The following is a 24855-nucleotide window of genomic DNA, read 5'->3' as shown; positions in this document are numbered from 1 at the left end:
GAACCATCAACAGGCTCAAGTTAGCAAACTTTTTTTTTTTTAAGATTTTATTTATTTATTTGACACAGAGAGAGTACAAGCAGAGGGAGTGACAGGGAGAGGGAGAAATGCAGACTCACTCTGCACAGAGAGCATGACGTAGGGCTCAATCCTAGCGTGCTAGGATCATGACCTGAGCTGCAGGCAGATGCTTAACCGACTGAGCCACCCAGGCGTCCCCAAGTCAGCATATTTCTGATGCATACATGTGCCATGCACCAGGTGTCAAAGAAGATGGACCTTGTCCTCAAGACACATATAGTCAGACAGAGGAGAGAGACTGAGGATGAGAGTTACTTGTAATTTACTGAGCTAAGATGATAGCAGTGGCAGTGTGAGGTGCCCATGTGGCCCAGAGCAGAGTTATTCAGTCTAGAGATTTATAGAGGTCTCCACAGAGCAGGTGGTGTCTGAGTTGGGTTTCGGAAGATAGTTCCCTTGGGAGGAAGAGGACATTCTCTAGGACTGTCTGTATGGGTGATAGTGGGGAGAGTGGGAGCTTCATGTTCAAGGACATATGGTGGAGGTGGCTGTGTGGGGGTACTGAGGCCGTGGAGTTGCCTGAGTGGTGAGATGGAGGTGTGGGTGGAGGGCCTGAGAAGTTGGGAGATCCCAGTCAACAGTTCTGATTGGAGGACTCCTGCTCAGTTAGCTCCGGTGATGGCTTTGGGGATAGAGAAGTGCTCTGGTTGTGGGGACCTTCATGATAACTAGCTCTTTGGGGTCTGGGACTTTTGGCATCTCCAAGTAATGATTTTTCCTTCTCCTGGAAGGCAGATGGGTCCATCTTTGACTTTCATCTGTTTGGTCCCAGATGATGGCTGTGTGCCTGAAGTAAGAGAAGAGAGCAGAAGTGTGTGCTTTCCCCAGATTCCCTTGTAAATGGTCTCTCTGTATTTAGACTTCATGCTTCCCAGACTTTAAGAAAGAATAGTGAGAGACATACCCTCACCTCCCCAAAGGAGGTAAGAGTTATGATTGGTTATTGTGCAGTGCTTGTAAAGGCATAAATAATAGAAAGGATCAGGAAATTTCTTCCACCTCCACTCCCCATCACCTTGCCCGACCTGTAGACTTGGCTGGGAGACAGGGGCATCTTGTTCTGGGTACCGCCTTTGCCTATTTTTCTATTGGATTGTTTAATTTTGGAATGTCGTCCTTTGCTGGTTCTATGTCTTATAAATTTCTTCTCCCAGTTTGTCAACCCCCCCTCATTTCTTTATTGTGGATTTTGATGAATAGAAGTGTTAATTTTTATAAGCTTTTTATTTTGAAATAATTAGAGATTTATAGGAAGTTGGCAAAAAGGGGGGAATGTCCTGTGTACCCTTCACTCAGTTCCTCCCCAGTACTCATATCTTGCATGTTTGTAGAGCAACACTTAAAGCCAGAGAATTGACATTGGTACAATACACAGAGTTTATTACATTTAAGCAGTCTTACACGTATTTATTTAGTTCTGTGCCATTTTATCACATGTATTTATGTAACCATCATCAACTACAGTCAGGATACAGAACTCCACTACCATAGGCTCCTCCCTACCACCTGTTTATGTAAAGCCACATACCCCTCCCCCATTCCTAATCCATGGCAACCTTTAATCTGTTATTCACTTCTGTTATTTTGTTATTTCAAGAATGTTAATAAATGGAATCGTACATTAAATAACCTTTTAAGATTGGCTTTTTTTTTTTTTTTTCTCTCCAGGCAGCATAATTCCTTTGAGATCCATCCAACTTGTTACCTGTATCACCTGTTCATTCTTTTTTATTGCTGAGTAATACGCTATGGTATAGAGATACCGCCATCTGTTTAACCGTTCACCCCCTGAAGGACATCTGGGTTGTTTCCAGTTTGGGGCTATTATGAATAAAGTTTGCTGTGAACATTTGTATAAAGATTTTTATATGAGCCTAGTTCTCATTTCTCTCAGATAAACTCCCAGGAGTGAAGTTTTTGAGTCATATGGTAAGTGCATACTTAGTTTTATAATAAAACTGTCTCTCTTCCATTGTGGCTGTACCACTTTAATAGTCCCACAGGCAATGAGAAATACATTTTCCCCGCATCCTCATCAACATTTGGTGTTCCCCCTGTTTTCTATTTGCCATTCTGGTAGGTATGTAGTGATATCTCATTGAAGTTTTATTTGCATTTTTCTGATGGCTCACAGTGTTGAGCATCTTTTCATGTGCTTATTTATCATCTGTATATCCTCTTTGGTGAGATGTCTTTTCATATCTTTCACCCATTTTCTGACTGGATTGTATTTTTTTTTTTTTTAATTGGTGAGTTTTGAGAGTTCTTTATATGTTCTAGTTCTAAGACTTTTGTTGGATATGTGAATTGCGGATTATTTTCATCCAGCCTGTAGGGAAGTTTTAATTTTAATATGGTCAGATCTACCATTCTTTTTTTTTAACCGTTTGCATTTTTTGTATCCAGTTGAAAAACTCCTCCTTTACCCTAAGTTCTTGAAAACATTTTCTAAGAGGTTCTGTTTTTGTTTTGTTTTTTTTACATTTTAGTTTTTAGTCCATCTGTAATCGATTTTTGTGTGTTGTGTGAAATAGTACTTCAGTTTCATCTTTTTCCAAATGGATAAACAGTTGTTCAGCCACAATTTATTGAATGAATAATCTCTTCATTTCCCACTGTGATCGGCAGTGCTGCTTCTGTCATCCATGCCCATAAGCATGGAGGTTTGTTTTCTAGTCTGTGTGGTCTGTCCCTTTAGACTGTTTACGCCTTTGCCAGTATATTATTTTATTTACTGTAGCACTGTAGTTTTGCTCTGTCTGGTAAATATCCTTTGTTTTTTTTTTTCTTTTCTCTTCTCCTTTACAAGTATTTTAGGCCTCTTTGCTCTCAGATTCCCTGTTCAGGATTGTGCTTAAAATTGCATTAAGTTAGAAGAGCAACTTGAGGAGGTCTTCCACATTTCTTATTAAATTTATTTCTAGGGACACCTGGGTGACTCGGTTAAGTGTCTGCCTTCATTCAATTCAGGTCGTGATCCCAGGGTCCTGGAATCGAATTCCGATCAGGTCCCTTGCCTAGCAGGAGGCCTCCTTTCTCCCTCTGCCTGTTGCTTCCCCTGCTTATGCACTCTCTCTCTCTCACAAATAAATAAGTTAAATTAAAAAAAGGTAAATTTATTCTAAGATATTTTATATTTGTCAATGCTAGTTTAAAAGATATTTTTAAATTGACATTTTCTGCCTTTTTCGGAGAAATTGCTTTTAATGGTTTGTCATGAAGAGCATGTTTGTTACATACTTTGCAGACAGCTTTTTATGATTAAGAAATTTTTTTTAAAGTTTGCTTTATAATATAGTAATCTCTACACCCGTGTGGGGCTTGAACTCATGACCCTGAGATCAAGAGTTGCATGTTCTTCTAACTAAACCAGCCAGGTGCCCCTATGATTAAGAAATTTCTTTTCTCAGATTTCTAATGTTCTTTTTTTTTTCCCTACCTCTATTAAAATGATCATGTGGGTTTTTTTCCTACTTTAATTTTTTAGTATGGTGATTTTTCTAGTGTTAAACCAACCTTGCACTCTTCTGATAAACCTTACTTGGTTCTCATCTATTGTTTAAATGTTGTTAGATTCAGATTGCTTCTTTTTGTTTAGGTTTCTTGCCTCTATGGTCATGTGTAGAATTGGCTGTGATTTTCTTTTCCTGTACTGCCCTCATCTGGTTTTGCTCTCAGGACTTCATATAATGAGTTGTTGAGGGGGGCGGGCCGAGTTCCCTCTTCTCTTTTCTGTAGGGATTTGTAAAGTGGTATTATTTGTTCTTTGAACTGTTGGATTTTGGATCACAACGATTTAGCAATAGATAGACTTGAGAATCCATCTGTGTAACATCCTTGTCCTGCAGAGGCAGAAAGAATGAAATGCTGAGGCTCAAATCCAAAGGGCACAGTTCCATGACTCAGCCATTTCATCATTTCAGAAACCCTAAAGTTAAGGTAACAGCCATTTTATTACCTTCACACTGAAGTCCATGCAAATTCATGTAAGAGAGGCTAGGAAAATACCCATTAACCCAGGAAACTTGGTCCATTAGGTTTCTAGCCTTATCTAGTGAAGTTGTAGAACCTAGCGGGGAGAGAGGGAGCCTTGGAAGACAGGCACTCCGACAGCTTAAGGAAAGCCTAGGAAAGCGGGCAGAACCCTCACTGGCTCCACCATTGAGTAGCAGCTCAGAGGGCCTTTAATCTGTGTATTGCCCAGTGTGCTGATAGGGGATCACTTTCTTCTGAGTATCAAAGAAATATTCACCATGGGGTATTTTTTTATGAAAGTTGTAAAGATTCAATATACTTTTTGGAAAATTTCCCTAAAAACAGCAAAAATAAAATGGTCGGGTGTGTTAAATGACCCAGCTCCTATATCTGGAATATTTTTCTTTATCCAGCAGACATTTCTTGAGCACCCTCTAGTGTCAAGCAGTGCTCTGAGGGCTATTCACCTTTGAGAACCAGTTCCTACCAGGATGAATAAGAGGGCTTTTACTGTATTTGGGAGTTAGCAGACCATTTCAGTTCACCATTTAGCTCATTTCTAGTCCCTAATGATGTAACGAAGCAAAGGTAATATGTCTTCCTTTTCTAAAATGACCAGCAGATTTGCAGGCTCAAGGTCTATACAGTTGACTGTCCAGATATGTTTTTGGGCTTTATGTTGGTGGACTTTTTTGTTGTTGTTGTTTATGAAGATATGTGCCATGTCACCTAGCACAATGGTATGTTAAAGTCATTCAGACCACGTTTCCTCAAGTGTAGACTTCCTTCCTCTTTCATTAGCAGGAGAAAACCACCACTCATGTAGCTCTATTTAAAATCTTACTCTGTTGGGGGCGCCCCCGCATTGGGCTCTCTGCTCAGCGGGGGGCCTGCTTCCTCCTCTCTCTCTGCCTGCCTCTCTGCCTACTTGTGATCTCTGTCAAATAAATAAATAAAATCTTAAAAAAAAAATCTTACTCTGTTGGAATCTTGTGGCTTCGTGGTGGGAATCAAGGGGGCAGGGGTTGTTGAGGGAGGGAGGGTACACATACTTTGACAGTCCAGTTAACAATCGACCTTGGCAGTTCTGCAGTGGACAGATGGTCTTAGTTTGCTCTCAGCTGAGTTGACAAGATACTTTTCTCGCCCTTGACTCTCAGCTGTGAGACCCTGGCCTGATCTGACAAGTATACTCTCTAGGGGAATAGATGGCAGGACTGAGAGTAGATAGTTTGTGAGGTCTCTCTTAATCCTAAAGTTGTGACTTTTTGAACCTCCAAACATTGTGGAAACAAAAAAAATTATATACATTGAGAGGCAGAATGCCACATGATGTTAAACGATGGATTAAAAATAAGCAAAATGTAAAAATATCAAATAGGTGAAGGGAATTAAGAGAAAATACATAAGCAAAATGTACAATATAGTTCCCTTTCCCCATGTGGCCTATTTTTACATTAGTGGGCCATATTATATAAAAACATATACTATTTGGTCCTAGATTCCTACAGATCATATCTTTGAGATTGGGCTTTGATGCTACTTTTTGAAGAATCCAGTCCTTTAAAAAATGCAACTACTCTTGCTTTACTGATAAAAGTAAAAAGAAAAAAAAATGAGTGCTTTAAGAATGAATATTGGAACCTTATTGTGAGTTGAAAAATGTAACCTTCACTGTAATATGGCCCATAATCTAATGGCAGATATGGTTTGAAAGCCTTGCTGCAGCCTCCCCTGTGGTCCACCTGTCCTTCAGGAAGGGAAGGACATGTGGGAAAATGAGTGTGTAATTAAAAAATAATTTGATCACATGCTTCAGCTTGGTTGGGTACTTGCTGACAAAACTCTGTCCCCCTTATCTCTGTCAGCTGGAGCAATTAAGCACCCTCCAATGAGGGATCCCCTAAATTCTTGGCAAAAGTGATTCAAACCTAATTTAGTATATTTAAGGGGATCAGTTTTGTGTTTATCAGCTCTCAGATAGCGTAAACATCTACCTCAAGTTTTCAGGGCAGCTTTTATAAGTGTTGTTTTCAAACACATGTTCCTTATTCTCTAGGAACTTATTTTTTCCATTTACACCTATTTCTAAATGGGGTTACTTGGTGAATGTCCTCCAGAATTTTTCTAAATCATATGTACTGCATCATTCAGAGAATAGAAATGACTAATTGGAGTGATTTGGGGTTTGAATAAAGATGTTTTGGTCCATTAAAAAAAAAAAAGAATCAGCGGTGCCTGGGTGGCTCAGTTGGTTAAGTGTCTGACTTTGGCTTGGGTCATGATCAAGCTCCGGGATGATCTGGGGTTGTGGGGCTTCGCACTCAGCAGGGAGTCTGCTTCTCCCTGTGCCCCTTCCTCCCACTTGTGCTTTCTCTGTCTCTCTCTCTCTCAATTAACTAAATAAAATCTTAAAAAAAAAAAAAAAGTAGAATCAAAGGTTATCACATTTTGAAAAAAAAAAAAAAATCATCCGATTTTAAATCATTATCATTGCCTAAGTAGTTAATACTTATCAAGGGCCTGGTGTTTACAAAGGTTGTGTAGGGGGTTTTCATATATCATTTTATTTAATCCTTTTGATAATTTTGAATTAGGTATTACTATTGTTGTTTTTTAAATTAGTAATCTGGGACACATAAATAAGTGCTTTTCTTGTAATGAAACTAAGCATGCTCCAACTGTACTGTCTGTTGTGGTAGCCACTGACCATGGGTGTCAAACACTTGACATGTGGCCAATCCAAATTAAGATGTGCTGGAAATAGAAAATATAGACCCGATATATTTGCTTTCAAAGAGTAAGGTAAAACACTAAGAATGTAAATATTGTTATAGTGATTACATGCTGAAATGGTAATGCGGTGGATTTATTAGGTTAAATAAAAATATTTATTATTGAAATTATTTTATTAAATAAAATTAAATATTAAAATTGTTAAAATTAATTTCCTCCATTTCTGTTTACATTTTTGTTAACTGCAACTGCTAGAAAATTGAAAAGTACATCTGCAGCTTGCATTCTGTTTTTCTTTTGTACAGTGGTGCTCTAACATCTGTGCACACAGTTGAAATGGGCAAATAGTTCATGTACAAGGCTTGTGACTTGTGGCATCCTTTTCACTTCATTCTTTCCTCCAGAGCAGCTGTCTTCATCTTGCTCTTCATGTTGGTGCCAAGTTTAGCACTTAACTATTGGGTCCATATCACTAAATTGCTTGCTGCGTTTCTGCTTTATTATTACTATTGCTGTGGCGGTTGTTACTGTTTTATATTGATTGTAGGCTTTGCTTCTGAAACATCCCCTTAGCATTCAAGGGAGCTCTTGCTCAGTTTAACCCCATACCCTTGCCATGCAGGTTGCACAGACACACATATTCTCCATCCTCGTAATATTGCTGTAAACATGACATTGCTTAGATCAAAATTTAGGGTTTGTTGTCATGACTACACATGCTTGCTGTGATTGAGCTATGTATGAAGTACTCTTTATTTTCTGCACAATTTTTGTTTATCCTGGGATCAGTAATTGCCTTGTTATTATTTGGTTGCCTAGCTTTCCGTGTTCCTGTTCTAATTCAATCTCGGATTCTCTACCAGTTGTCTAAAGTCAACTTTGCGTGCTTGCAGATACTTTTGGAGATGCATCTCTTGGAGACTCGGATACTGCTGTAGACCCCACTCATGGTTCTCTCCTGGTCTGGCCCATGATCTCATGCAGGGAGGGATCTGCTTTCACCAGATCCTAGTATTTCCTCTGCCTTTGCCGATCTTGGCCTTCCTGTTTCCTTTATCTTCCTCTTTCTTGGTTAATTTCCTCATTTTGGTGAAGTACATCTTTAGTTAAGCTTCCTGAGAAAGGATACATGGGATTTAAATTTTTTAAGACCTTGCATGTCTAAAATGTCCCCTCCCCTTCATGTTTAAATGTAATTGGAGGTTGGAAACAATTTTCTTTAGAATTTTGAAGATACTTCTCTATTGTCTTTTAGTCTCCGGAATTGCTTTGAGCCATTTGGAGCCAAACATTCACTCACCACCCCTTCCATCTACCTCCCACCCTCTTTTTAAAATTTTTTGTTTTTTTTTTTAATCTCCAATGCCTGATGTTTTACTGTGTTATATGCCCTAATATGAGATGTTTCCATCCTAACTTTCGTGTGTGAGCCCTTCTATGCTGGTCCTTTAATTTTTAATTTATTCTCTCTTATTTTTCATCTTTTTTATTTTCGCTGAAGTTTCTGAATGACTTAACTGAACTCCAGAACTTGTTTTTTATTTCAGCTATCATTTTAATTTGTTGTTTTCTGAAAATTTCTTATTTTTTATAATAGTGTTTATTGCTTTATGGTTGCAATATCTCCTATCTCCCTGATAACAATGGTAGTTTCTTAAAAAATGGTTTCCTTCTCCCTGCACAGTTTTGGTTTGGGCCAAGTAGTTTCTTTGCTGTTCGTTTTATAGAGTTGCTGTTTGATAGAGTCTTTCCTTAGATGGCAGGTGATTCCTGGTTGTTCACTTGTATTTGAGAGTTGGGTATTAAAAAGATGGAAGACAGTTCTCCATGCAGATGTGAGGCTTGTGGGTGTTTGCTTCCCTTTAGAGCCATCCATTGAGGCTGTTTCTTGGGGAATCTCTGATGTCAGAGATCCTACCTTTTGGGTTAGTCCAATCCCTGAATAGCTTTAGTCTCCTATTTGGAGAGGCTAAGCAGGAGAGAGGGGTGTATTAGACAAGGTTTTCCAGAGACCCAGAACCAATGGAAGGTATATATAATTATTACAGGAATTGGCTCATGAAATTACAGAGATTGAGAAGTCCCATAATCCACTGTCTGCCCGCTGGGGAACATGGAAAGCCCGTGTGTAATTCATTCTCAGTCCAAAGACCTCCTTAGGTCTGAGGGCAGGAGAGGGCAGGAGAATATGGGTGTCCCAATTCAAACAAAGACTTTGAATTCACCCTTCCTGTACCTTTTGTTCCATTTGGGCCCTGAGTGGATTGCATTGTAACCACCTGCACTGGGAGGGCCATTGGCTTTACTGAAATGCAGCAATTCAAATGCTGATTTCTTAACCCTCACAGAAATACCCAGAAGAAATGTTTTATTAGTTTTCTGGGCATCCCCTTAGCTCTGATAAGTCAACCCATAATATTAACCATCGTAAGGGACATGTGGGTTGGGAAAGATATCAATTTGTAAATGTTTCCTTAATTTTCCCTTATTACAGTAGGGTTTGCCATACTTTATACTGTGCCCAGTGTTTTCCAGAACAGAACCTCTGTCTTAATCTCTCCAAAAAATAATTCCCCACATTTCTGCAAGGGTGAAAGAGAGCAGTTGGTCTGGCTGAGCATATTAAAAGGGAGTAGACTCTTGAATGATAGAGGTTTGGATTGTGTGGGGTCTACTTATACATGGACTTTTTTTCAATAAATACAATACTGTACTGGGCGCCTGCGTGGCTCAGTTAAGCATCTGCCTTCAGCTCAGGTCACGATCCCAGGATCCTGGGATCAAGCCTTGCATTAGGCTCCTTGCTCAGCGGGAAGCCTGCTTCTCCCTCTTGCTCTGCCTGCTAGCTCCCCTTACCTGTGCTCTCTCTCTCTCAAATAAATAAAATCTTAAAAAAAAACCCACAATATGGTACTATAAATGTATTAACTCTTATGATTTTTTGGTGGCAAAGGCAGAGGGAGAGTGAGAATCTTAGGCAGGCTCCATGCCCAGCGTGGAGCCCAAGGCAGGGCTTAGTCTCACAACCCTGATGTCATGACCTGAGCCACAGCCAAGAGTCTGACACATAACCGACTGAGCCAACCAGGTGCCCCAGTGGTCTACTCCCTTTAAATATCTGATAGAATTTATCTGAGCCTGTGCTTTCCTTTGTTGGTGGGTTTTCAGTTGCTAATTCAATATTTATCTATATATTTCAATAATGTATATATATAAAAAGTAGGCTCCACTCCCATGCAGCCCAGTGTGGGGCTTGAACCCATGACCCAGAGATCAAGACCTGAGCTGAGATCAAGAGTCAGATGCTTTGTTGACTGAGCCATCCAGAGCCCCCGATAACAATATATTTTTAAGACTAGTTTTAAGTAAGTCTACATCTTGCAACTACTTACTGTTACTTGGCTATTCAGCCAAACTTTCTCCTATCTATTACCCAAATAGAGGTTTTGATATACCTACTTATAAACTTTTTTCTTCTATTAAAGGTCCGTAATTACTCTGGAATCAATAAGCCATGGAGTCAAAGAAATTTGCCATTAAAGTAAGTAGTGCTTAATAGTCTTTAAAATGGTTAATCATCTTCTAATATAATTGAGTTCTGTGTTCACTGACAGTTGAAGCTCTGAACTTGCTTTCTACTCTTTAAATTAATATCTTTACTGAAAAGTTGAAGTAGGTTATTGAAGATTTGTATATTAAGAGTTGGGGGGGAAATAGTTCATATGGTTATGGGGGTTTCTTGCCTCAAGTCTTCTGTAAAATGCCTTTGGGTCATAGCTTGGTCCTTAATGTTAAAAACTGTCATTCTCATATGTATGTCTGGGACATGATTTTGGATGATGACAAAGCAGATAGAAATGAAGTAGGCAGTGAATGCTGCAGGTGGGTGAATGCCAGGAGAGAGGTCTCTTGCCTCGCTGCCCTCTTTTATTTTCTTTTTGTAAGCATCTCTCCTCTGTCCCTTGGTGGCTGGGGCTGAGACCTCCATTGTGGGGAGATGGGAGAACTATGTGTGAAGGGTATGGGAAAGGAGAGGGGAAGAATTGATAAATAGTGACTATGAGGCGCCTAAGATGCCTTCACCTACGCTGGGTGCTGAGGACATTTTTTCTGTGCTAGTGTTATATTAAGTACATTTACAACATCGAAACAGACATATTACCATAGTTAACCAGATCAGATACTACTTAGTATTGTAGTTATATCTTAGTTTTACTGAGTCCTGGCTTATTAGACATACACCGTATTAATAAATTTCATTGCTTATCCATGTGTTCTGTAGTATTTCTTTTTATGAGAGGTTATAAGTGGTGAAATTTCATCATTTCTTTCTAAAAAAATATATTTTTGTCTTAAATCTGGAAGGTTGGTTATAGAAATCTAGGTTGAGCATTATTTTTCCTTGGCATTTGGAAGATGCTTTTCCATTGTTTTCTGGAATCTCTTACAGCAACTGAGAAACTTTGTAGTTACCGACTGTTGTTTAAAACCACCTTTAAAATTTAGTAGCTTAGGGGTGCCTGGGTTGCTCAGTGGGTTAAGCTGCTGCCTTCAGCTCAGGTCAGGATCTCAGGGTCCTGGGATCGAGTCCCGCATCGGGCTCCCTGCTCAGCAGGGAGCCTGCTTCCCTTCCTCTCTCTGCCTGCCTCTCCGTCTACTTGTGATTTCTCTCTGTCAAATAAATAAATAAAATCTTTAAAAAAAAAAAATTTAGTAGCTTAAAACATAAGCCATTTTATTCTCTCTTGTGATTGTGTAGGTTGCCTGGGATCATTTGGGTCATTTCTGTCTTTGATGGTGGTCAGGGCTGCAATTATCTGGGAGCCCAGTTCAGTGGAAATGTCAAAGATGACATGCTTGCATGGCTGTCACTTCACACTGGCCGTGGCTGGGGACCTCACCAGGGGCTGTTACTGTTGCCTGTCAGTTCTCATGCACATGGCTGATTTGTCTGGCTTGGGCTTCTCCTAGCATGGTGGCTGAGTTTGAGGGATGGTGTCCCCGGACAAGAGTTGCTACAGGAAAGAAGATAACTTGCCAGTTCTTTGAAGGCTTGGGCTCAGAAGTCTCACTTGGCACTCATACTACATTCTGTTGGTTAGAGCACTCAAAGGTCCCAGCCCAGGGGAAGCTGCAGCTTTTGATGTAAGAAGCAGCCATGTGCCCACAGGGAAGCAAAGATTGTGAGGGCACATCTGTGGAGACTAGTAACCACAGAAGTTTCTCTCCTGCCTCACTGTGATTTCTTTCTTGGTTATCTTGGTTATCGGCTTTTTTCCTTCTAGCTGCTCTTAAAATTTTGTTTTTGGCTTTGATGTTTTACAATTTGATTATGAAGCCTCAAGCCATAGACTTTATTTATCTGGCTTGGGATGCATGTGCATCTTTATTTGAAAGATACAAGTCTTTTTTTTTAATCAGTTTTGGAAAATCTCAACCATGGTCTCTTCAGGTACCGTGCTTTATCGTCTCTGTTCTCTTCTTTTGGAACTCTTATACTGAGTTTTCTGGGTAGTTTCATGTAATAGTTTCTTCTGTGCTGTGAGGGTGATATATTAGCCTGACCGAGACCGAGCCCCGACAGGCTGTGTGCAAAGCTCTGCCAAAACTGGCAGTGGCCCAGTAGGCCAGACAGTTCTGATCAACCACAGATTTTGGACCTGAGGTGCCTCATGATGCTGGAGAGGAGTCTCTTGATTTCGAAGCCATACACACTGATGGGGCAGATTTGGCTACCGTATTGCCCCATCTCACAGCTGGCCACACCAGCAAGGCCTGGAACTTAGCTCCTAGATCACACCAGACAGGGGAGTTCCTCCAGTCCTGAGTATCAGATTAGCAGTTAGGGAGATAGACAGCGTTCTGGCACATTATATGGAAGCTTGTATGCATCACAAGCTGTGTGATGCCTCTGATCACACAGGCAGTGGGCCAGTGCTTCCCGAAACATGCACCTTAAAAAGCCCCACAACCCAAACACTGGGACCCCATTCTGAATGTGTGACATCCTTCTTGCTAGATTGTCTGTGCTGGCCTAGGGTGTCATGGGCAGCGGGGGATCTGCATACCTGCTACCGATGCCAACATCATGTGCCCTCTCTGACGAATGCTCAAGTAGGCTTGCATGAGTGCTGCTTGGCCATTTGCCTTTTCTTGTTTCATCCTGTGTCTCTGTGTTGCATTCAGAGTGCTGTTTATTACACATCTTCCAGTTCATTAATATCTTCTCATCTGGACTTAATTTGCTGTTTAATCTGTATTTAATCAACTCTTCAACGTGTTTATTTTTCGTGACTATGTTTTTCAGCTGAGAATTTGTGTTTTTTTTAAAATTCAAATTCTACCAGTCCTTTTTTTTTATATGCTTATCCTATTTTAAAAATATATTTCCACATCCTTTTATCTTCTTTATAATTTTAAAGTAATTTGTTTCAGGGCACCTGGGTGGCTTAGTCATTAAGCATCTGCCTTCAGCTCAGGTCATGATCCCAGGGTCCTAGGATCAAGCCCCGCATCAGGTTCCTTGCTCAGCAGGAAGCCTGCTTCTCCCTCTCCCACTCCCCCTGCTTGTGTGCCCTTTCTTGCTGTCTCTCTCTATCACATAAATAAATAAAATCTTAATAATAGTAATAAAGTAATTTGTTTCATAGTCTCTTGTAGACTGTTCTGTTATTTCTATTATTATATACTAAGTGTGGAATAAATTGGTGATCGAAATTGCTGGATTATTCATGTGTGTAATTTTTAATTGTGTGCTCATTTTCAGTCACATCCTACACGTGCATTGTGTGCACATTCACGTGTGTGCATGTGTATGCGCGCGCGCGCACACACACACACACACATTCTAGTGCAGTTGAGCAGTTTCAAGTTTATTTCTGCTGGAGCCACTGGCATTTCAGTGGTTTTGGACCAGGCTTCACATTAATTTCATGGCTTGGGATTCCACCACCTTGTGGGTAGTACAACTTTGCAACCTACGAAAGAGTCTGGTATAAGGTTGGTGTTTTTAGTGTTTTCTAGGATTTTCCTTGCTGTTTTCCCTTCCCTTCCCTCCTGCTAAAGCTTCCACATCGCTTTCCTTGGATGGCAAGCAGTGATTTTTTTTCTTCTAGTTGCCATTTTCATGAAGGTCACAGTTTATCAAGAGAATGAAGGAAAAAGTTCTATGGAATAGTTCCTACTCCAAGAAATTATGGACAGACTTACCTGTATGAAATATCATAGAGTATTACAGAGATACCTATAAATCCAGTGCTTATGTGTGAAGCATTATACAAGGAACAGAGGCTGAAGTTTCTTACAGCTCTGGGCTTAACTGGGATGAGTTCCTTCTGACCTCTCCTTTCTCTTCTGCCCCTTTTGGGCATTAGGATCCTAGCTCTCTGCTGTCCTTGCTCCCACATATGCTGACTGCCAGGCTCATGCCTTCCAACAGGGTGATTTTTTTTGTCTCCCTTTTCCCCACTTTATTGAGATATAATTGACATATAATATTGTGTAAGGTCAGGGTACACAATGCGGTGATTTGATAAACCTATGTGGAGAAATGTTTACCAGAGTAAGGTTAATACATCCTTTACTTCATGTAATTACCATTTTGTTATTTCTATGGTGCACACATTAAAGCTTGACTCTTGTAGCACCTTCCTAGGATACAGTACAGTATTGTTAACTGTAATCGCCATGCTATATGTTAGGTCCCCAGAACTTACTCATCTTATAACTGGAAGTTTATACCCTTTGACTGACATCTATTTTCCCTACCCCTTATCCCCTGGCAGCCACTATTCTATTCTCTTTCTGAGTTTGAAGTTTTTAGATTCCATATATTAGTGAGATCATATAGTATTTGTCTTTCTCTGACTTGTTTCACTTAGTATAATGCCCTCAAAGTCTATGCATTTGTCACAAACAGAGGATTTCCTTTTTTTTAATGGCTAAATAATACTCCATTGTGTATTTATACCACATTTTCTTTATTCATTTATCCATCAGTGGACACTTAGGTTGTTTCCCTGTCTCGCCTTTTGTGAGTAATTCTGCAATGAACGTGGGGTGCACATACCTCTTTGAGATAGTGATTTCATTTTCCTTGGGTGTATACCCAGAAATGAAATGGTTAGATCGCATGGTAGTTCAGTGTTTCGTTTTTTGAGGAAGCTGCATACTATTTTCCATAGTGTCTGCCACCAGTTTACATTTCCACCAATCATGCACCAGCCAAGGTTCCCCTTTCCCCATGTTCTCACCCGAATTCCTTATCTCTGGTCTTTTTGATAGTAGCCATTCTAGCAGGGATAAGGCGATAATGGTTTTTGATTTGCAATTCCAGCAAAGCAATTATTAGTACTGTTAGGGGTTTGTTTAATTAGGAGTCTTTTCAAACAGAGAACCATCTTTTTTTGGCTTTTTTTTTTTCCCCCTGTAGTGTACTTGTTTTCTATTTTATGGATTAAAAAATTTTCTCCCTTATATTTTCTTTGAGCAAATTTGCTGTTCTCTGTCCAGTTTAAGGCGGGAGCTTAAATCATGGAATTTGAGCAATTCTTCTTTTCCAGTGTATCACTGAAAGCTATAAATTTTTCTCTTCCAATGTTTACTGCTTTAATTTTATTCGTCTTGTTTTGTTAGAGATGCAGTTTAAGTAGAGATTTTGTTTTTCAAAGAAACATTATTTTCTAATTGTCACTGTGATTTCATTTTTTTTTTTTTTCTCTTTCGGAGAGAGAAAGAGAGCAGAGGGAGAAGGAGAGAGAGATTCCTAAGCAGGGAGGCCAATGCAAGGGTTCATCACATGACCTTGAGATCATGAGTTGAAGTGAAACCGAGAGTCAGATGTTTAACTTGCTGAGCCACCCAGGTGCCCCTGTGAAGCCATTTTTGATCACTGGGTTATTGAAATGTATAGTGTTTCTAAGTATTTGGAAATTTTCTAATCATTTTCTTATTTGGCATAATTCCTTTGTCTGTTTTGGAAAGTATTCCATAAACATTTGAAAAATGTGATGGTCATCAGGTACATTGAACTATATGTCATTTAGATCAGGTTTGTTAATTTTGTAATAATCTAATTTTTTTTACTAGTTAGTAAGTTAGTAATCTGATATTTACTAATAGTGTTTTTGTTTTCTTTGGGTAAATACCCAGTAGTGGAATTACTGGATCATCTGGTAATTCTATTTTTTCATTTTTTGAGCACCTCCATACTGTTTTCCACAGTGGCTATACTGGTTGCATTCCCACCAGCAGAATACAAGGGTTCTTTTCTCTTCACACGCCTGCCAACACTTGTTTCTTGTGTTTTTAATTTTAGCCATGTGACAGGTAAAGCAGAACAGAGACATTCTCAGAGATGCAAAATCTAAAAAAAATTTCCTTCTAATGTACCCTATTTTAGGAAGAATGTGGTGTTCCAAAGTGAGGGAGTAAACAGAGAAGGAGTGAATTATAGGGTCTGGGAAATAGGAAATCTTGCAGGTGAGTGCCTGAGCAAATCCCATGGTGATCAGCAGTGTGTCCTGCCTAGAAAGCAACCAGTCCAATTGGCACGGGACTTAAGAGTTCCATGAAAGATGTCTCCAACAGGAAATGAAAGGATGAAATACCTCATGTATTTGAAAGTGGAGAGGAGTTTTTCTTAGGTCTGTCAGAGAGTGAGGGAATGATTTAGTGATAAGAATATGGGAAACTAAACAAAAGAAAAATGAAACAACCCTTCCTTTCTTGTGCAAGTTTGGACAGTAAGCATAGTACATACCCTACCTGGCTCAGTTTGGAACAGAATGTACATTTCATGTTGTCAACTCCAGATATTGGAAGGCTGGGGAAGGCAATGTGTGGGTGGTGGGTTGTAAGCATTGTCTTCATTTTCAGTAGAAAGTATGTAAAATTAAAATAATAAGAAATTGGTAGTAATAACATAGTATTTAGAAACATGATAGTAAATACCAGATCAAATAGCTGAAGTTTTCAGTGTCGTTGCTCTTGATGAGAGCTGGAGAGGGTGGTGACAGGATAGGGCAGAGGAGGCCTATTTTTGATAAGGCATTTTAATCTGTGTGTATATATATATATATCAATATAGTCAGTAATTAAATGAGTAAGTAAAGTTTAAAAGGAATTAATCTTAGCAAATTTTCATATAGATGCATGTACTGGATTGAAAAATACTTGATTAGAGCATGGTTTCTAAAGTAATAGAAAACCAGATGAAAACCAAATAGTTTTCCATTTGCATCTCAGTTGTTTATTCTGAGACTTTCCTTGGAATGGTATTAATTATCCATGCAAACAGCTTATCTTTCTTCATTTTTAAAAAAAATTTTTAAGTTGTCTTTTTTTTTTTTTTTAAATACTCCTTTGACAGACACAGAGAGAAAGAGAGCACAAGCAGGGAGAACTGCAGGCAGAGGCAGATGGAGAAGCAGGCTTCCTGCTGGGCAGGGAACCAGAGGTGGGGCTTGATCCCAGGATCCTGGGATCATGACCTTAGCTGAAGGCAGGCACTTAACTGACTGAGCCGCCTAGGCGCCCCACTTATCCTTCTTCAAATGCAGAAAAGTCTTTTGACCTTCCTGCCTGTAAGAGGGCCCTAAAAAAAAAAAAAATCCAAACCAAAAAAAGGAAAACAAAACAAAACAAAACTGCTATGTCCCTGTCCTTGAACTTTTCTTATAATTGTCTCCTGGGCCAGAATTCCAGGAAATGGCAGCAGTGAATGAGATGACAGAGTCCTTGGAACCACAGCTTTCAGGGTCTCTTGACTTCTGGGTCACTACAACTTGTGGCAGGGAGATAAGTCCTATACTTCCATAACTCCTTTCTCAGTGCGGTGTAGTGGTGACAGCTGACACATATGTCCCCAAGTTTCCTTAGTGATCTTAATTCTAGCTCTGCGCCCACCCCAATATTTTAGAAATTCCGAAATTATATACTGTTGAGGGGTCAGGGGCCAACAAATTATATCCCACAGACTAGCTGCTTATTTTTGTAAATAAAGTTTTATTGGATTGCAGCCGCTCCTTTTTGTTTTCAAATTGTCTCTGGCTCCTTCTATGCTATGGTGGCAGAGTTGAATAGTAGTAACAAAGATCTCATTGCCTGCAAAGTCTGAAATATCTGTAAATTCTGGTTTAGGTGTATAAATCGACCTTTTAAAGCACATCTCACTTCCTGCTGGCCACAGTTCAGGTGTTCAGGAAGCACACATGGCCAGTAGCAGCTGTATTGGACACCATAGGTCTGAATCTGTGCATCCATCTTGCCCCCTGTCAGAGTAGGCTTTCAGCGAAGTTACCTAGGGGTTAAACTGGCAGCAAGGGTGGGTAAATTAGCAAGGCCAAAACAAGGCCATTTCCTTTGCAAGTGGAAACAAGAAGTGGTCATAAACTGTATTAATCATGGACTTTTATCCATGTTTTGGTAAGAAGTTTTAGTTTTAGTAAGAGGAAATAAGTAAAGAAATAAGAAAATAAATTTGAATAAGGAATTATGGTCAAAAGTGTCAAATCAGAATATATGGTGTTTGCCTCTGAAAAGCTTATGGGTCCATCCCCTGCTTTAAAGTTATTTTTGAAAGTATGTAATGCTGCCAGGTCTCACTCCCGGTAATAATTACATCTTAGGGTTTAAAGTTTTCAGCTCGGGTTCCAGCAAAGCAGTACTTTGAAAGGTTCCTACCTCATTGTCTGTCTCTGTTTGTAGATCATTTCCTCTGCTTCCTGCATCTGTTTTCTTGGATTAGTTAGGTATTACACCAAAGTCTAGAATTCTTTTGGCTACAAAGCCTGCTCTGCTGCTTCCCCTCCCCCCAATCTACTTTATTGTGGGTGGGAAAATTTTTGTTGGGAGGGCTTGATTAATTAGAAGGGATTCCTGGCTTCCCTAGCAGTGGCAGCCTGGGAAGATTACAGAGCCTGGCTTAGTGACAGGCCGATCTGTATTTAAGGAAAAACTCGGACCAGACAGATTTCCCTGGAATGTGGATCTGGCTTTGTCTTCTTTCACAGAGAATGTGTAATGACCCCCTCCTCCTCCTTCTCACCCACTCCAGGAGACTTAAAACTTTTACTTTTGCTGTTGATATTTGTCCACTCTATTCTGGGGAGGGTGGGGAGCTGGAGTTTTGGGGGTAGGAAGACTGAATCATTTTCTGAATCTAAGGTAACAGGTTTAAGATTTTATTAATGTTTAGGAGGAGAGGGGAGATTTTACTTTTTTCATCTTTACTATCTATTTTTCTTTCTAATCCTTGGTAGCTGTTATAGTTTTAGGTACTGCTCTGAATTTCACTTAACCCTAGTCTCTGTATTCCTTAGAACAACCAGAAAAAGAGAAATATGTCCAAAAATTGACAGTAATTTCCCCTTTATAACAAAAGTAAAAGTGAAGAGCAGTGCTTTGAACTTCTAGAGAAAGAGAAAGTTGAATAGCAAATGGGCTTTTGTCTTGCTGGCTTGCCTCCGTGAACCATTTCAATTCTGTGTCCTAGGTTTTTTAGTCTACCTAAAGGGGACTGTGGTACTGACTTTGTCATCAGCACTCATTTGAAAACTGATGTATTAACTTTATGTATGGCATTAAAAAAACAAGATTCATACAAATATTTTCATACCAGTTGAGTTCTAAGTAATGATTTTCTACTATATTTTAAGAATAAACCTGAAGTGTCTTAAATTACAGAAGTTTTAAATGATTACATTCTTTTTTGGAAATGAATTTGAATGAGGAGTGTGTAACCTTTATCCCTGGGAATGTTTTTACGGAGGCATTTGTCTTTGTCTTTTTAAAAAGGTAAAAAAAAAAGTATCTCTGTATTTCTTCTCCCGGTATTTAAACTCTCCATCTTTCAGTTCCTTCTTAATTCTGTCTGTTACTTGGGAGAGCTTTCGGTTTTCAAGACCTAGAGCCAGTAAGAGTGTGCCTAGTGGCGAATGACATGCTTCAGCCGAAGTAGGCTGCTGTTTTTTGCTTGTTGCATATTATTTGTTCTATTATACTGGCTGGCCTGGAAACCATAGTCAACTAAATATGTTCTGATTACTTGATAGACTCCAGATAAAGTTCACCAAGTGCACTAATGGTCACCCAATTCCCATTTAATTCTGCCTCAGACTTAAAGCTCTTAGGTTTCTTTTCACTCAATAGGGCATTTGCTCTGAGTGTTGATGACTTTGAAACAAAGTTCTTGTTGGTTTTCAAGTGAAACTTCCTTTTCCAAGTGTTCTCTCTGTCTTTCTGGCCAGATACCCAGTTTCTGGACTTTTCTTTCCCCAATCCCTTCCTGTGTGTGTAAGATCAAGTATTCTTTTTTTTTTTGGATGATTAGAAAGTGCTTAAATACAGCCCTGGCTTCTCGTTCTCTTTTCAATTTCAACTTTCCACCTGCCTCCATTAAATTTCTGCCTAAATTGATCCCTAAAACCTCAGACGGAGAATTCAGTGTGTCATAGTTTTCTTCTAAACTAGCTTTTGCTTTGAATATCCGTGATGCTACCTTCACGCATCCCAGGCTTGTCAAATTATGATATCTTCTTGTCCTGTATTCATGATAACCTGTATAATATATCTACCCTCTGCAGAGTGTCTTGGGCTTGCTCCTTCTGTATTATTTTCTTACATGCAGGCTTATGATCCTTTGTGGTTTGTATTTCTTCATTAATCTCTGGACGATCTCTGTTCCTTTCCTCTCCTGCCATTCCAATTTATCTAGACAAGTGCCAGGATACTGTTTTCTTAACACCATTTTCATCATGTTACTTCCTTAAGTGATCAGAGTAATTCCTTTTGTTTAATCAGATCTGATCTGAACTCTCTGGCTAGATTTAAGACACTCTGATAACTGTTCGGTCTTCCTCTTTAACTTTGACCCATGTTTTCATCTCGGAACTTGGGAACATGCCCACCTATTCCTCTGAAACTGATGCCTTTGCAGTTCCTGCAGTGATCTAGTCTGTGGTTTTCTCTCTTCCTGTTCTCTCTTACCTTTTCTTCCTTAGTCTCTGTACAACGATCAAACTTGTACCAGGCTTGATTAATGACTTGCTTTTCCTTTGACACACAGCGTAAGTAAACTTTTCTCACATTGATTATCCTTTGTTCCTTGGAGTGCCATGTGCAGCTTATGTTTTCTAAATGATCGCCAATTGTTTATATGTATGTTTACCATTGCTTTGACAACATCCTGTCCTAGCCACATTCCCTGAGAAGAAGGGCCTTTGCATCTTTCGTATCTACACAGGCCTTGAGTAATCTGGAATATTTCTGAGGTGCTCAATACCGCCTCCCTCACTTTCCTTATTACAAATATGAGAAGTTTCTTTCCTCATGGCTCATGGAGAACAGGGAAGTCATTTGAGCTTAGAGTTACTTCTTCTGGTGTTATTATTATTATTTCATTTCCAGACAGGGAGTGAATGTTGTAATCCTCAATTTGTGGTATATTTCTTTTCTTAAAAAAAATTTCATCTCAACCTATTTCTCCTTTTAGGAGCCTGCCGTTTGAAAATATTTTAAGTAATTCTTTTGAAAATAGCCTCTGTTACTAGTCAAAATGAACATGTGTAGTTTGCTTCTGTAGGTCTTTTAGGAAAGTGAATTATTTCAGTATAATGTTAATCATTTGGACATTATTATATTTTAATTAGCATCTCGGCTTTAGATCTTGATATTTTCATTTTTCCAACATATACACATGTTCTATGTATGTTCGAACTTACTCTAGTGTAAAAAATAATTCTGGGTAGAACACTAGACTCAGAATCTTTCAACAGATATAAGAACTCAGTCAAGTTCCATGTATTCTCTCTGTAGGCTGTAGAGGGCATCGTTGTTCTGTGTTTTGTTAAGTATGTGGCGTCTGCAGACTTTGCGACTCTAGGAAAAGCAGCAACTAAAGTGCTTTTAAAATCGCTGGCTCATTCCTAAATTCTCATGACGTCCTAAATGCGGTGTTTGTTTGCCTGGGAACTGTGTGCATGCTCTCATCTGTAGCCTGGTGTGCCTGTGGATATTTAGTTTGCTCTGTCTTACAATTGTCCTCACCAGGAAACAAACACCACCATTAATGGCAGCAGTAGAAAATAATCACGACAACCCAAACTATCCAGAATGGCCTGAGAGAAAACATTTTTAGAGTGACAGAAGACTGCCTCTGGTGTGTTTCCTTTCCAGATTTAGGAACCGGAAATTAATGGGTTGAGAGTGAGGATCCCCCTTGTCCTTGGAAAGCTTGGACAGCCCAGCCCCGCCCTGGTCCTGGCAGTAAAGGCTGGAGGGTTTGTTGGGAGTGGTACAAGTCCTTGAAGCCATGGTGTTACATTTACAGCTTTTCCTACTCACCTGCCTTATTGCTGTCTTCACTGTTCCTTTTGGGAACGCATGGTTGAAGAGGTGGGGTGGGGGACCACAGAGTTGTTGCATTCTTCATTCCCTGGGAATTACATGCAGATGTCATTCTGCTGAGATAGCTATGTGTGCAGCAGTCCAGTCAGCCAAATCATGGAAGGGTGTACAGTGTTCGCTTACTGTCCTTTAAAAGTTTCTCTTGTCATAACGTCTTGGAATACCCATGATTACGTAATATAGGAAGCTTGGCCACTGCATTTATCATTTTGTCACATGTGAGTAGCATGTGACAGTAACATTCTGATTTTAAGACTATAAGAAACATCAAGTAATGAGTTTTTCCTGGTGACCCTACATACTCACAGAGGCATGTGCTGTATTTTGCAAGTGTTGTCTGAGATGAGAAGGAATGTCATACTATTTGCATCACAAAGGTGTAGTGTCATATAGTTGCTGGCAAGGCATATGCCAGGCTTCATGTCCCAGTTCTCATTACGTGAAAATTCACTGTATATCATGGATAATATTGAGGTCCTGTCTATTTCTAAATTTCTGTAATTGGCTATATTATATTCATGTTACTTTAAGTTCTTTTATAATACTTACTGAAATTTAGATCATCTGGTTTTTGAGGAGAGGATTCTAGAAGATGAAAGTAGCACTGTACATTTAATTAGGTTTCCTGAATTCATACTGTGGTTTCACTTGGGAAAATTGGGTGATTTGGGGCAAATCCTGTTACCTCTCTGGGTAACTTCATTTCTTTAACTCTAAGAGAATAATAGTAGCAGTATATGTTTGACAGTGTTTCTTGTGAGTATCAGATTTATAATAAAAGACAATGCTGTGCAAGTGTTTGGGAAAACAACATTTTATACATGTCATGGCCCTCAGTGATTATTTTATGGTGATAATTTGTACAGTAAAAGAGGGATTTGGCGTCAGCATCTCACTTGTTCCTGGTCTCATAATTCTTTGGAGTGAGGACTAGTCTAATTCTTTTCACATGGGAGGTGTCACTTAGCAAACTTTCATTTATGCTGGCATGCAGGGCCCTGGGTTAGGCACTAGAGACACAGACAGGGCTTGATGATCGCTCTTCCCTATCCTCAGGAGGATTTGCAATGAGAAATCAATGTGTCAAACTGTGAATAGCAGTAGGTCAGTGGAACACGGACATGCCAGAGTGCCCTGCTTAGCTGAGATGTCAACCAATGAGTACAGTAGTCCCCCTTTACCCATGGGGGGTACATTCCAAGACCCCCAGTATATGCATAAAACCAAAGATAGTACTGAACCCTATAAGTACTATGTTTTTTTACTCTATGTACATACCTATGATAAAGTTTAAATTTTTAACTAGGCACAGTAGGAAAAACAACAACAATAAGAAAATAGAACAGTTGTAACAATACACTCTAATAAAAGTTATATAATGTGTTCTCTCTCAAAATATCTTATTTTACTGACTCATTCTTCTTGTGCTGATGTGAGATAATAAAATGTTTACCTGGTGAGATGAAGTTAGGTGAATGACATAGCATTAAGCTGCTGTTGGGCATAAGCTACTACATATTGTCAATAGGAGGATCATCTGCTTCCTGACCTTGGATGATAGTGGGTAACCGAAACTATCTAAGTTGAAACTGTGGACAGCTAATATGCAGTGATTTTGTTCAGATTTATTTTGAATGGGATGTTGTGGCAAAGCCATAGGTTGGTCATTCGGTTTGTTATCCTATTTGTGTGTTAGTTTACGTGGTGGACTACAGTGGCTGGTGGCCAGGGCTAGAAAGGGGCTTAGATGTTAGTCCTTGCTCTTCCTGACTTTGGCCAGGTGAGTTTACCTCCTTTGCTTTAGTATCTATAGCTGTGTAACCAACTAGCCCCAAACTTCCTAATCCCATGGGTCAGAAAATCCAGCCAACTAGTTTTTCTGCTTTACATGACATTGGCCGGGGCCACTCTCTTGGATGCATTCAGATACTGACTTACCTGGAAATCTCAAGAAGGCCTCACTCACGTGTTTGGTTTTCCTCCATGATGCCCTGTTTCTTTGTTCATAGGATGTCTCATCAATCAGTAATCTAGTTTGAGCTCCCTTTCTTATAGCATGGCGGCTGGCTTCTCCAGAGAACATGGCAGCAGAAACTGCCAGCTTCTAAGGGCTGTGTCTGGAACTAGTAAACTGTTTCTTCTACCGTATTTTATTTTGTTCAGGTATTTAATCACGTTTTGTGGGTGCTAGAATATTTTTGTGAGATTGGGAGCTCAAACAAGACGATTCAGTTCGTTTAGCCATGGTGGTGTTATGAATTATCTCTAGAACACCACTGCTATTTAGAAAACATGCTTAAAAATAACTAATTTGAAAATATATTTTGGTCTATGAACAGCTGACTTATTTGGCATTTCTAGTATCTTTTGTCTGGAAGAAAGAAACAAAACCATGTGGGGTGGCCAGCATTCTGTCTGGCGGTTTTGGACTGTGAGAGTACACGCCCACGGTCCAGGACCGATAGGTGACCTGGGACATGTGCTTCCACTGCCATGTGAAATGGTTCCAAAAGCTCAGAGGCCAAACAGAATACAAGAAAGGAAAGACTGTATTCTCTAAGGCACTGGTTCTCAAAGTGTGTTCCTTGGACCAGCAGCGTTAGCATCTCCTGCACTAATTGCAGTGCGTATTTTTGTCACAGTGTTATTGTGAAGGTT

General features: G+C 39.6%; 1 protein-coding gene across 1 annotated transcript in view; it reads left to right on the top strand.

Annotated features, from left to right (window-relative positions):
- Positions 1–24855, top strand: part of LOC101683655 (SLX4 interacting protein) — a 179868-nt gene that overhangs the window by 9913 nt on the left and 145100 nt on the right. The window contains 2 exon segments of the mRNA XM_013055612.2: positions 1750–2010; positions 10278–10333. Coding sequence (XP_012911066.1) covers positions 10307–10333 — 27 coding nt within the window. The 5' untranslated portion in view covers positions 1750–2010; positions 10278–10306.

Source organism: Mustela putorius, unplaced genomic scaffold (assembly GCF_011764305.1).
Source record: "Mustela putorius furo isolate JIRA1106 unplaced genomic scaffold, ASM1176430v1.1 tig00000874_pilon_pilon_pilon, whole genome shotgun sequence".
Lineage (NCBI taxonomy): Eukaryota > Metazoa > Chordata > Mammalia > Carnivora > Mustelidae > Mustela > Mustela putorius.
The sequence above is the reverse complement of the archived record's forward strand: the minus strand, read 5'-3'. Positions and strand labels throughout refer to the sequence as shown.